This window comes from Tetranychus urticae, chromosome 2, assembly GCF_039701765.1.
Source record: "Tetranychus urticae isolate SD_2017Ah chromosome 2, NJAU_TeUrti_SD_1.0, whole genome shotgun sequence".
NCBI lineage: Eukaryota > Metazoa > Arthropoda > Arachnida > Trombidiformes > Tetranychidae > Tetranychus > Tetranychus urticae.
The window spans coordinates 10,353,354-10,366,251 of record NC_142959.1 but is presented as its reverse complement, the minus strand read 5'-3'; the positions used below and the strand labels follow the sequence as shown (position 1 = coordinate 10,366,251).

Here is a 12,898-nt window from a genome sequence, read left to right as displayed (position 1 = left end):
AAATTTCTCTGATCGAAGGTTTTTGATGCAATCGCTTTCAAAGTTCAAACTTCAAAATTTCATTTTGTTGTGAAGCCTGATTTTATTTTATCAAGTTTTTCACATAGACGATAGTCTTCATCGAGCATTTGAGTCTTTAAATAATAATAATATAAGTTGAATTTGTTGTGGATACAGAGGAAAGAAATTTAAGATTAGTTGTAATATGATCGAGGGCTCCGCTTGTTTTATTAACTTTAAATAAAAACAATGATCGATAAAATGGACAAAACTGAGATCTTGACGCTCTCATGTTAATATTGTCATTTTGACCAGTAAATTAAATTAATTTCGCATGTTTTTAAAAACATGTATGCAATAAAAACGAAACATTGGAGGTCTTTCATCTCGGAATTCAAAGAGTTTGATTGATATCCTTTTTGAAAAATATGTGATAGAGATGAGATCGATTAAACAATCAATGCTTAGCCAGTAGATGATTTAACGTTGTTTTTTGGATATTATATCACATAAAACATTGTGTAGAAGAACAGACGAGAATCCAGATAATGTGATACCCAAAGCATCGGCAATAGATGCTGCTCCCAAACAGAAACCACGAACTCTATCTTCATACTAAAAAAAGTGAAAATGAAAAGTTAAAAGCATGGAAATGCACGAAAAACAACTAACCTTTCGATAAATTTGGTCAAATGTATTAACGTATGCAGCTCCACCAAGAAGGCCTTCATAAAAGACGATCAAAAGCATTATCCAAATATTTGGCAGATAATTTTTAAGGGCTTCGACGAAAACCAATAATAGGTTAATGATTTGGAGCAGAGGAAGGATCCATAAGGCTTTAATTTTTATCCATTTGACAGATGATCGAGAAATCAGGACACCCAATTGATAATCAACTTGATACCAGCGATATTGTTCATTATGACTTAGCCAGATACCAGGGAAATATACAAGTTCAAACTTTGATAATAAAAAAAGGTAAATTTCAATAGATAGTTCGTTAACTCTTCTCATTTCACTTACCAATGCTTGGTTAATGAGATATTCAGCAAAATAAACTACAGCAAGTGGAATCATGAAGCCCAATAAGCCCTAAAAATTTCAAACATTATAGTTAGAATGCAATTTTGATATAAACAGCATAAACTGTGTTGTTGAAATTACCTTCATTAAAATAGATTTTTCTCTTAAAGTCAGTCCGATTTCGGGTTCTCTGACAGTTTGATATGAAATTATTTCATCGCCAGTAGATGGTTCATTTGGTTGCATTAGTGGAGTGATAGTAGCAACATCAATTTTTGGAGGCGCTAATACAATCCAGAATGTGATTGCCATAATGACTGGTACAATCAACATTACAAGAAGAGTAACTCGCGGTGAAAGACCTAGCTGAGTTAGACCAGCATATGAAATTGACCCGATGAGACCTGCTCCTCCCGTTCCTGATGACCAAAAGGATATTGTATCACTATCACTGAATCTCGAGCTGTATGAAAGGAAAGTTGCTTCACCCAAGCCACTCGAAGCCGATGCAAAAATTACACCTAAAAATGATAAAAATCATTAATAAATAGTGTTATAGTGAATGTTTGAAACAACAAACCTAAAAATGAAACCCATCTAGCAAATGAGAGGGCAGTCATCAAATAGCTTAATACTGAGAATATAACCACGAGAATAACTCTCAAGCTATAAAAAACAGAATTTTACAATCAAATCTTGATCATTCAAATTAATTAGCAATACATGACATGCATTAAAACATTTGAATGAATACGAACTTTGCTCCTAATGGAAGAACAGGTGATAAAAGTTTTATGCACAGTGATGGAATGATGTCAGCTATTAAAATAGCTCCAGTAGACATGGGATTACAAAATGGTTCGTCATCTTGATCAGTTTTCTTGTCCTCATTTTCCTAAATAAAATACAAGAGAATGACAATGAAGACACTAGTTGATAGCTTTACGGTAAATTCCATCATACATTGAAATTCCTGCTAAGTATATCAAATGCAGCAGATAACATGATAACATATCCATAATTATTGCACAGTCCAAGTATCCTGTAAGAAAAAGTTAGAAAAAATTGGTTATTCAATTTATCAAAATGGTATCAATAATGTTGTTACTCACCAAAATCCAATATTATTTCTCAATCGTTGCATTTTGTTTACTTTTTTCGGTACTGCTGGCTGACCAGTGGGAAGCTCAGGTGTTGTGTTGCTGATTACACCTTGACTAAGGTGATTTCCAGAGATATGGAATACCTCAGATTTCTTATGGGCATCTCTGTCCGTATTGATAAATAAATAAACATAAATGAGTAAATGTCGGATTTACACTGCAATATGGTGTCAGTATCAATATAGATCGCTAAGATCACAATTGTAATGAACAAATTGGACTGGCCAAGGCAAAGGAGATGATCTAAAATTCAATCTTCATTCCGAGACAATCACTTAAATTCAAATAACTTAAATAAAATCAAAAACCACTTGAAGGGAAGGGATCAATAAATTAACATGTTGTTGGCAGTAAATGTCAAAAAGCTTTAGCTTACCATTGGAGATTTTAAAAATTTTAGCAGCGTGATGGAGTTACTTAATTATTAATATAATTAGTTTGTGACCGTTCACAACTGTTAACAGTCAAAAGAGGAAGATTTAACTTACTTTTCTATGGAGATGAACCAAAAGTGAAAAGTAAGAGAGAAAGGGGAGGGATCTTACTATTCTAAAACCTCTCGGTTTCGAGTGAAGAGTAAGAAGGAGAGAGGGCAGCACAAGGGATTGAAGAGGCAAAGTTGAAAGTTGAAGTCAAACTTTATTGATAATGTTAGAGAAAAGTTCGGAGTATATATGTCTCTCATGGGACATAGGAATATCAGGGTACAAATGGTTTAGTTAAATTCAGTATAAAAAATAATCATAATAAACATATAAATACAATGGTTGAAATGTGCGTAGTTAAAAGTATAATATTTCACGTTTACATTTACCGCTAGGGTTACCTGCTTTTGATTGGAAAGATACAATTGTAATGCATTGAGTTATATTGAAAAAGCCCTAGTGGCGAAGGTTGAAAGAGAGAGAGGAACATATGTTTTAAGTTTTTGTGCTTGGTTTGTTTTATTGAAGTTAATCATCATCACATTCGCCCACTGTAATTTGAGTTTGTTGTCTATCAACAAACTGCTTGAGCTGGGATGAATGAGCTTGAATTGGTGTTCCTGAAAGTGATTCCGAGATGATGTAGGTTACGTCCGTGATCTTCTTGATGACATAGTATGGACCTGTATACTTAGCTGTGACTTTAGTTTTGGATGGATGGTTAAATGGTACTTCCTTGAGTACTTTGGATCCAATCTCAAAGTTTGCGACGGGATGTTTAGCATCATGTCTTTGTTTCCTTCTTTCTTGTTCCGTACGTGTCCTTGACCTGGCTAATTCTCGTGCTTCCCGGAGATTGTTGGTTTGACCGGAGAAAGTCGGAGTTGGATCGGTTCCAAAGAAGAGATATGCAGGGGCATAACCAGTGATATCATGCGGAGTATTGTTGTAGTCAGTGACAATCTTTGGTAAGAGCGTTGTCCATTTACGATGAGGATGATCTTGCAAAGCAGCTCTAACTTTGACCATCAAAGTTCCATTGATGCGTTCGACAATACCGTTGGTTTGTGGATGATATGGAGTACTGAAGATGTGTTTTATGTTGTGGCGTTTAAAAGCTTGTTTCAAGACTGTACTTTGAAAGTTCTTGTGACAGTCAGTTAGAATAGCTTTGATGCGAATACCAGATTGAATCAATTTGTCTAAGAGAGTTACTACGGATGCTGATGTGTTGGTGGTTGTGGGAAAGGCCCAAACGTAACGTGAAAAATGGTCGATAAAGACTTGAATGTACTTGTGTCGAGTACTACCAGCTGCAGGTCCCATGACTATAGTATCGAGGCCGACGAGATCACCAGGTTCGAGATCAACTGAAGGGAGGATCATTTGACCAATACTTGGACGATGGGTTTGCTTGACAAGCTGGCATGAACGGCATGAATCGACATAAGCTTTGATGTCTGAGATCATATGAGGCCACCAATAGAAACGAGTAATAAGTTTTACAGTCTTGTTTTTCCCAGGGTGACTGTAATCGTCATGAAAATGCTGTAAGACTTTATTACGGAGTGATGGTGGAATGATAGCTCGAGTGGAACCACGGGTTTTCACGGTGACAATGCCATCCACTTTGAAAGATTGTTGGATATGAGAGAAGTCAGTGGTGGCTTGATGTTGTTTGATTTCATCAGCATCGATGAGGAAAGTAACTGGGGCTCTTGATAAGGCATCAACGTGTTGTTGAGAGACGCCAGCTCGATGAAATAGCTCATAGGATCGAGTAGAGAGCTTGATACTCCAGCGATAGAGTCTTCCTTTGGGTTTCTTGAGCGTGAGGAGCCATTTCAATGCACTATGATCGGTGATGACTTTGAATGGTAGGCTGAGATAAGCTTCGAAGTGATCCACAGCTTCTACAACTGCGAGGCATTCAAGTTCAAATGCGGTATAGTTGCCTTGGTGTTCGTTGAGTGCTTTGGAAAAATAAGCGATTGGATGTTCAAGACCATGTTTGTCGGTTTGAACTAGCGTAGCTCCAATACCAATCTTTGAAGCGTCAGTGTAAAGGGTACACGGTTCATCCTTGTTGTAAATAGCGAGGACGGGTTCATTGATTAACTTGTTTTTGAGGATTTGAAAAGCGGTTTGATGTTCATCTTTCCAGTGGAAAGCGATGTTTTTACAGAGGAGCCTGGTTAATGGTTTAGAGATGGTTGAGAACTTGTCTATGAAGCGGCGGTAATAGTTTGCTCGTCCTAAGAATTGACGAACTTCCTTGACATTACTTGGAACAGGGAAGTGTTCAACAGCTTTGACCTTTTGTTTGGATGGTCTAACTCCTTCTTCACTGATGATGTATCCAAGATAGTCAACTTCATTTTGCGCGAAGTCGCATTTAGACAGCTTTAGTTTGATGTTGTTGTCCTTGCAAAGGGTGAAGATCTTCTCTAAGAGTTGAAGATGTTCAGAGAAGGTTTTGCTGTAGATGATGATGTCGTCTAAGTAATTTATTGCGCCATTGTAGAGTAAAGAACCAAGTACTCTTTGGAGAATTCTTTGAAAAGTTGCTGGGGCGTTTTTAAGACCAAATGGCATGACGAGCCATTCATAGTGTCCTTCATGAGTTACGAAAGCAGTTTTCTCGATGCTTTCTGGGTCCATCTCAATATGCCAATATCCCCATTTGACGTCAAGTGTCGAGAAGTACTTACTACCTTGAAGACGATCAATGACATCATTGATCCGTGGCAGCGGCATCTTGTCATCTATGGTGAGGGCATTGAGACGACGGAAATCTATGCAGAGTCGTGTACCACCATCTTTCTTTGGTACACATGTGACTGGGAAGGCCCAAGGACTTTCACTATCGCGAACCAATCCTTTTTCTTTGTATTCTTTAACTTGACGACTTATTTCATCAAGTTCGGCTTGAGGACGACGATAGGCCCTGAGTTGAATTGGAGGATGGTTAATAGTGGTTATCCGATGTTTGGCAACGGTGATGCGGCCAATGTCTGTTTCATTTTGGGCGAAGGCAGATTTATGTTTTTCGATGAGGGCGGCAAGTTGATCTTTCTCATGTGTTTCTCCTAACAGGGTTACTAATTCTTGAGTCTCTGGAGATCGAATGCTGACAGTCTTATCTTCTAGGTTAAGGTGAAGACCGAATTCAATACTGGTGTTGAGACCGATTAAGATTGGATAGCGGAAGTTGGAGATGATGTGATACTTGATCGTCTTGGTTGTTTTGTGGATGGTAGTTGAGGCGAGAGTGTATCCAACACTCTTGGTTGAACCTTCTAACTGGTTGATGGTTATCTGTTGTTTATTGTTGATAGGAAGGTTGAGTCGTTTACATGTCTTTAGACTCATAATGCTGATTGTACTACCGGTGTCAATGAAGGCTTCGACGGAAATACCTTCGATTGTTAGCGGGATATCGATGAATTTCAGTATTGGAGATATGTTTTTAGCGAAACATACGTCTCCGTGGTCATCTGGATGGAGTTCTTCCTCGGCAGTGTGGGTCGATGGTCGAGGTTGACTGGTTTGAGAACGATTAGGACATTCACGATGCCAATGGTTTTCCTTTTTACCAAGTCTTTCACAGTACCTACAGACTGGAGGACGGCGTTCAGCAGATTGACGAGGGCGGCTATTGTTATGTGGAGGTGCGGCGACCAATGTTTTAGCAGCGGGTTTCTTTGGTTGTTGCTTTGTTAGGAATTTTTCCTTTTGTTTGTAACGCATTTCGGTTTCAGTGGCTATTTCGAGCCAATCAGAGAGTGTACGAGGGCGTCCAGAGCTCATATGGAGAGTCCAAGCAAAGGGTAAACCAGAAGTTAGTTGAGAGATGACTTGATGTTCAGCCAATTTTGCTTCACGGAGGAGTTTTATCTTGCGGCGATAATACTCAGTCACTGTCTCTGTACGCTCAAGACGGATACGTTGAGCTTCGAGAAGTGGGTCCTTAAATTCAGAACCGAAGCGAGTGATCATTAAAGATTTGACAGCGTTCCAATCAACATGCTCTTCAGATGCGATTTCCTCGGCGTACCAACTTAGAGCTTCTTTGTCTAGGCTGTAGACTAAGTCTCTGATAAGGGTGTATGGATCGTTGGTGTTGATATGTCTTTCGTACAGGACTAACCAAGCTTGGATGCGGATGCCAGATGGTTCGCCCGTGTAACATTTGAGAACCTTCTTCTGTGGTAAGGTTATGTACTGCGTTGGTTGGTCGATAGTCGTGTCTAGTTGTGATGTAGTGGATAAACGGTTCCTATTTTGGTCTTGGAATCGAACTGCTGGTGTAGGCGGGAGGTATGGATTACGGATTAATGTTGGTAGACGACCATTTGGTTGGTTACCCAAGGGTGGATGGGTTGGTTGATTTGGATTTGTGATTGGGTTCGAGTCGAGGTTGTCTCTTTGGGCATCTGGATCTGTGGATATTTGATCAGAGAGGTTAGTATCCATATGATCATATGCCATTTTGTTCTCGGCTAAAGTTAAATGTTACCAGGTTAAATTAGACCACTAGATGGAGCAGAAGGACCAGCGGGAGTTTCAACAGCTTGAACTTGAGGAGTTATCAAAGAACGGAGGAAGCTGGGTCGGCAAACTGGTTTTAGGGGGGTTCTGTTCCACCAAAGGACAATTAGGCTGGAAAAGTCGGCTGATAGATGGAGACAAGAGATACGTCTGATGAAAAACAGGAGAAGAGATCCTGTCGACTGCGCCAAATGTGACCGTTCACAACTGTTAACAGTCAAAAGAGGAAGATTTAACTTACTTTTCTATGGAGATGAACCAAAAGTGAAAAGTAAGAGAGAAAGGGGAGGGATCTTACTATTCTAAAACCTCTCGGTTTCGAGTGAAGAGTAAGAAGGAGAGAGGGCAGCACAAGGGATTGAAGAGGCAAAGTTGAAAGTTGAAGTCAAACTTTATTGATAATGTTAGAGAAAAGTTCGGAGTATATATGTCTCTCATGGGACATAGGAATATCAGGGTACAAATGGTTTAGTTAAATTCAGTATAAAAAATAATCATAATAAACATATAAATACAATGGTTGAAATGTGCGTAGTTAAAAGTATAATATTTCACGTTTACATTTACCGCTAGGGTTACCTGCTTTTGATTGGAAAGATACAATTGTAATGCATTGAGTTATATTGAAAAAGCCCTAGTGGCGAAGGTTGAAAGAGAGAGAGGAACATATGTTTTAAGTTTTTGTGCTTGGTTTGTTTTATTGAAGTTAATCATCATCACAAGTTAAGAATATTAGACAAAAATAAATGATTTGAATTGTCAAATAAAGATCAATACAGATCAGTAACTGAGTAAACAACAGATGATGAAACTTGTATTAATAATCACCATGGATACCATGGATTGAAATTTCAAGTTTTAAAATTATGATTTTGTTTTTGAATGATTTAAACTGGACACAATTCATCAGCAATTTACATTATGAATTTATCCACTAGAAAATTTAAATCTTTAAGGCTTGAAGTTGAAAATCTTTGTTGTGTTTTTGACAAGTTATTTAGTGAATTACAGATAATTAACCAAGAGTACTCAACTGATTATTTTTGGACATTAAAATGAATTTTGAACTGTGATTTCTCGCTAATTTAATCTATCATGGTAATATGATAGCTGGAAATTGGAAGTTATTATCAAAAGTTATTATTTACCTTTCATCGTTGGTTCCATCATTAGCCAAGTCCATTTTTTATGTTGAAATTTGAAGATACATATGCAATGTAATGACTGATCAAACAACATTCAATTGAAGGTCGGATGATTTTCAAACATATTTTCTAGAGTTGAATTTGTAAAACAGTTACATAGATAGAGGTGTATCAAATGGTTAATTACATTATCAGATTATATCTTTTACTCTCATTGTATTTCACAGTAGAAACTCATTTCACTATCATTAATGTTTCTGCAATCATAATCTGATTCAGCAAACAAGTAGCTGAGGTGTGGTTCTGATAAAAATCGTCTTCAACTTATTTTAATTTAAGGTAAATCAGGAATAGTAAATGATTTATATAAGGAATGATTAGGGACAGAGCCAAACTCAAGAGCCTTTGCAGAGACTTCACTCAAATGTTCTGAATGAAATATTGAGTGCTTGCAATATATCAACCAGAATTTTGAGCAAACTTTATAAAATTGTGGAAAAAGAAAAGTCGAACTCTGAAATGATGAAATGATGAATAGCTTGCTGATTCAAGTTGTTGGAAAAGCGCTCAAAATGAGATCTTTTGTGGGCTGTTTAACAATTAGATTTATTAAATCTATGTGATAGCTTATTAACGCTGAAATTTTATAACTTGGATCAAATATCATGTTATTCATGGTTAATTGATAGTTAAGATCGGCGCTTTTCCAATCAAAACATTTGAAAAGAGGTTTTCACATGTCTCCTTGGTAACTCAATAGTTTCTCATTTTTGACATGTGACAAATTATTCAATAATAATTATGACACAAACTATAGATTTAAAAGTTAATCGTCATTTAATTGATTCTAAGTTTGAAACATATTATTTAACAACTCAAGAGGTTGATATTAAATCTGTGCCTTTAAATGATCCAGTTGATGAATTGACTTTAGAAGATAAACAGCTTTATAGCTACCTTCATTTCTCAGCCTTTTCTAGAGATTTCAATTATTTGTTTACCGATCCTTTCGATGATGACCCCATATGTTACTACATTGACAGTATTTTCAAAATATGGAGAATTGAAATTGACCAACTTAAAGACCAAATTACTCCTCCAGTGTGTTTATTTGAGGTGACTGATGGTGGCCAAAGTAAATCAAATGACTCTCTTACTACTTTACTATTCCCGTCTAAAGATATTGCGTTGATTTTATTTTCTCAATGGTAAGTCAAACTATTATTTAGATGCATTTATATCACTTTTTAATTTCTCTTAAATCGTTCCCTTCCATATTTCTTGAACAGCTCAACCGAGGGACTTGGAGAGGGAATTTTAAAATTGTTGGTTGTCTCAACTGGAGATCGACAGTCACAACCAGCTACTTGGAAAGTCATTAATTCATTTAATTTAAGCGATGAAACATCCTTTGGATCATGTTGCCATAATGATCAGAAAACTGCTAAAAAATTCCCCTGTCCAGCTAAGCTGATTACAGCAAATTACCGGTCCGAAAACGATTATGATATCTTGGAAGTTGTTATACTCACTGTCAACAAAAATAACGACGAAAAATTTGAATGTGTGTTGAATCTTTTACAGCTGAATAAACTGAAATCAGAAGAATCATCTGTATGGTCGATTCAAAGATTACATCAACTTACTGGACAATCATACCCTTCATACATCGAAATTGACCATGAAGACAAGAACACTCACCTCACAATTGTCTCAGAAAAGCACTTCAAAACTTCTTTTGATTCGTGTAAAGATGAACCTGTGAATCCGGAAACCAAAGATTCTAACGTGGATTCTGACCAAGATAAAGGAAATATGTATGTCTTTTATCAAAATGATTCTGAGATCACTGTTGATTTCAAATTACCATTGGATATCGAAGCTAATCAAATAAAAGTCAATTTCGGAATTGACGAGATGGAAATTTACATCCGTGGGGAGAGAGTATTCAAGGAAAAACTTTGGCAAGAAATAGATCGTGGGGAATGTACTTGGACATTGGATAAAAGTTCAAAGGATTTTACAAAAGATAATGTATCAAATCTACAAATAACACTGATTAAGAAACAAGATGATCAAATATGGTGCCAATTAATCAAAGGAGAAGAGCAAGGTTTTCAATTAATGACTTCAGAGAGATCTGCAGCTTTTCAAGATTTATCCATCTTAGCTTGTGGTTTGAGTGGCTTTGATAGACTAAAGTCCGTTTCTAGTTATATTCCCTCATTAACTGGTAATGAGCAATGTGATGAAGTTAGTGAAGATTTGGTTCTTTTCCGATACAATTGTCATACAAAAAATTTGACTCATCAAGCTTTCCTAGCTGGACATCAATGGTTATTTTCTCGTAAATTTGATGCTGACCATTTACCTTGTTTTGCGTTACGCCATGATATCGATGCACTGATATGGGAACCAAAAGCGAAATCAAAGTTTCATGTTGAACATATCGCTACTTTCTCAGCTCTTGGCTATGTTCAAGCTTCTAAAGAATCGAAAAAATTCCTCAACTGTTCACCTGATTTTGATTATGCATTCATAGCAGATTCAAACAATCATATTTATATTTATAAACAGCCTGCTCTATGTGAAGGAGTGGTTAATAGGAAAGCTGGTGTCCGACCAAAGATTGCCAAACAAAAGGTCATTAATCTTGGCTGTGAATTTGTAAAGGTTTTGGGCGCTATTGCGTTCAAAGGATATTTAGTGGTTCTCAGTTCTAAGAAAATCTTTTCAATCAAAGTAAATTTTTAAGAAGCATGAAATGCACCTATTTTTATTAGTCTGGGTTCAATAGGAAAATCAATCTATGATCAATAAAAAATGTAATTAAAATAATCAAACTCTGTTCTTCCTCATTCAGGGCTATCTTCTAGATCTGAGTGTGACAACTTGACCTGCTGGTGGTTCATGCCTCTAATTTTGATATTTAATCATTGATTAAAATTGACTTTGACTTATTACCTTGATAACTATTGCTATAGCAGAAGTGGATTTACTGATGAGATGTGAGAGGAAATTTGAGTGAGATAAACGAACCATTTTTAAATCACAAGTTTTGAGTGAATTTCATCTCAACATCGATATTGATAATCAATATGAGTGTTATTATTACTTTGTTAATTACTGCATTCTCCCTGTGGAAACCAATTTTTACAGATCAAATCAAGACTTATGCCGAAAGACCAATGGCTAACAGTGAAAATTATTCCGTGTCAATTGCCTCTGAGTATGTTTGTGATTTGGGCGAAGGACCATTTTATGAATCAACAAGTGATTCCATTTATTATGTTGATGCTTTCAAGGGAACCATAATTCGTTCACCATTAAATGACGGAACAAAAGATATTCATGCTCTCGGCTTCAGATTAGTGTCCCTAATTATTCCATACGCTAATGACAGTCAAAGTTTTCTGATAACTTTAGACGAAAAAGTGGCCAAATACAATTGGGCTACTCGTAATGTTCAAATATTGTCTTCTTTACCTCCACACGTAGATGGAAAAGAGAGATTTAATGATGGAAAATGTGATTCTCGCGGTCGACTAATCGTAGGGTCAGTTGTTGAATCTAACAAATTTGAAGGAATTGTTAAAGGCAAAGGATCAATCTATCGTCTTGAAGGTAATCAGCTGAAGAAGTTGGCTGATGGTTTTACCCTGTCCAATGGTATGGATTGGTCTGTTGATGGAGAACTATTCTATTTCAATGATTCTGAGGACCAGAAAATATATGTGTTTGATTATGATCATGAAAATGGAACCTTATCAAATAAAAGAGTTTTCATTGATTTTAAAAATCACACTGATTTCAAGTCAAATGAATATCCTGATGGCTTGGTTGTTGATGCTAACAATTTCATTTGGACTGCTCTTTATGGTGGAGGTCGATTGGTCAAGATCAACTCAATAACAGCAAAAGTTGAATCATCAATTAATGTTCCTGCTTCCAAAGTTACTTCGTTAACCTTTGGTGGACCTCAACTGAACAAAATTTATGTTACATCTTCTCATTCAGAGACTGAACCAGATTCTGGAAAACTTTACTTGATCCATTCTATAAATAATGAAATAAAGGGTAAAGGTTTAGCACAAAAATTTGTTTCTTAAACACTGTTGACTATTTTAATTGTTCAACTGTAAAAATATTTTTGTCATTCTCGATAAAATTTTTACTAAGAATGTTTTATAACTTGAAATCAATCAATAAAATTTACTTTAATATGCATGTAGAACCACAAAAAGAGCTTTCTATCAGAACCTGATTATTGTGTCAAAAACATGTAACTTTTCAAAATGAATTGTGTGTATTGATGATGAGTAACGGACAACCTAAGGTTAGGAACGGGAACTTCAGTAATGAGGTCAAGGACAATGGAAAACCATTTTGTGCTTAAAAGGATAATCTAAAGTTCATGGATGAAAACTGATCTGATCAACCTGTAACCGGGAAGAAAGTACATGATACATTCAAGGTTAAGGTATAGGAGGATCAACAAGAGGACAAGTGGGGTCAAGCAACTGACTTAAAAGTCAATAAACGGCCAAACAACAGGAATATGAGCCAAGAACATACAGGAACTGACTGA

The 12,898-nt window shown here is 36.4% G+C and overlaps 3 protein-coding genes across 4 annotated transcripts; 2 read left to right on the top strand and 1 right to left on the bottom strand.

The window, feature by feature from the left end:
- Positions 1–209: 209 nt before the first annotated feature.
- Cln3 (CLN3 lysosomal/endosomal transmembrane protein, battenin) lies at positions 210–8,744 on the bottom strand. 2 transcript variants are annotated; one of them, XM_015926264.3, is made up of 9 exons: positions 8,314–8,744; positions 2,139–2,294; positions 1,990–2,068; positions 1,785–1,921; positions 1,607–1,692; positions 1,168–1,547; positions 1,027–1,095; positions 673–963; positions 210–615 (listed from the first exon to the last, which is right to left on the bottom strand). In XM_015926264.3, exons 1-9 carry the CDS (start codon positions 8,346–8,348, stop codon positions 481–483), a joined length of 1,368 nt encoding a protein of 455 aa, XP_015781750.1. In that variant the 5' UTR covers positions 8,349–8,744; the 3' UTR covers positions 210–480. The 2 variants fall into 2 exon arrangements, with proteins under 2 accessions (XP_015781750.1, XP_015781751.1); XM_015926265.3 differs by lacking the exon at positions 8,314–8,744 and adding an exon at positions 2,566–2,628.
- Positions 8,745–9,078: 334 nt separating this feature from the next.
- Positions 9,079–12,537, top strand: LOC107359724 (nudC domain-containing protein 1). The gene is made up of 2 exons (XM_015926262.3): positions 9,079–9,518; positions 9,600–12,537. The coding sequence occupies exons 1-2, from the start codon at positions 9,112–9,114 to the stop codon at positions 11,062–11,064; spliced, it is 1,872 nt and encodes a 623-aa protein (XP_015781748.2). The 5' UTR covers positions 9,079–9,111; the 3' UTR covers positions 11,065–12,537.
- On the top strand, positions 11,409–12,537 carry LOC107359727 (regucalcin). The gene has a single exon (XM_015926267.3). The coding sequence runs from the start codon at positions 11,409–11,411 to the stop codon at positions 12,417–12,419; it is 1,011 nt and encodes a 336-aa protein (XP_015781753.2). The 3' UTR covers positions 12,420–12,537.
- Positions 12,538–12,898: the final 361 nt, after the last annotated feature.

What these genes read in the sequence shown, in the direction of transcription:
- Cln3 (XM_015926264.3), bottom strand. Translation starts at nt 8,348, where the DNA reads ATGGACTTGGCTAATGATGGAACCAACGATGAAAG. An exon ending in GATGGAACCAACGATGAAAG is followed by an intron (nt 2,295 to 8,313) that starts GTAAATAATAAC and finishes CAATACGGACAG; the next exon opens with AGATGCCCATAAGAAATCTG. An exon ending in TTGACCAAATTTATCGAAAG is followed by an intron (nt 616 to 672) that starts GTTAGTTGTTTT and finishes CACTTTTTTTAG; the next exon opens with TATGAAGATAGAGTTCGTGG.
- LOC107359724 (XM_015926262.3), top strand. Translation starts at nt 9,112, where the DNA reads ATGACACAAACTATAGATTTAAAAGTTAATCGTCATTTAATTGATTCT. An exon ending in TTGATTTTATTTTCTCAATG is followed by an intron (nt 9,519 to 9,599) that starts GTAAGTCAAACT and finishes TTTCTTGAACAG; the next exon opens with CTCAACCGAGGGACTTGGAG.
- LOC107359727 (XM_015926267.3), top strand. Translation starts at nt 11,409, where the DNA reads ATGAGTGTTATTATTACTTTGTTAATTACTGCATTCTCCCTGTGGAAA.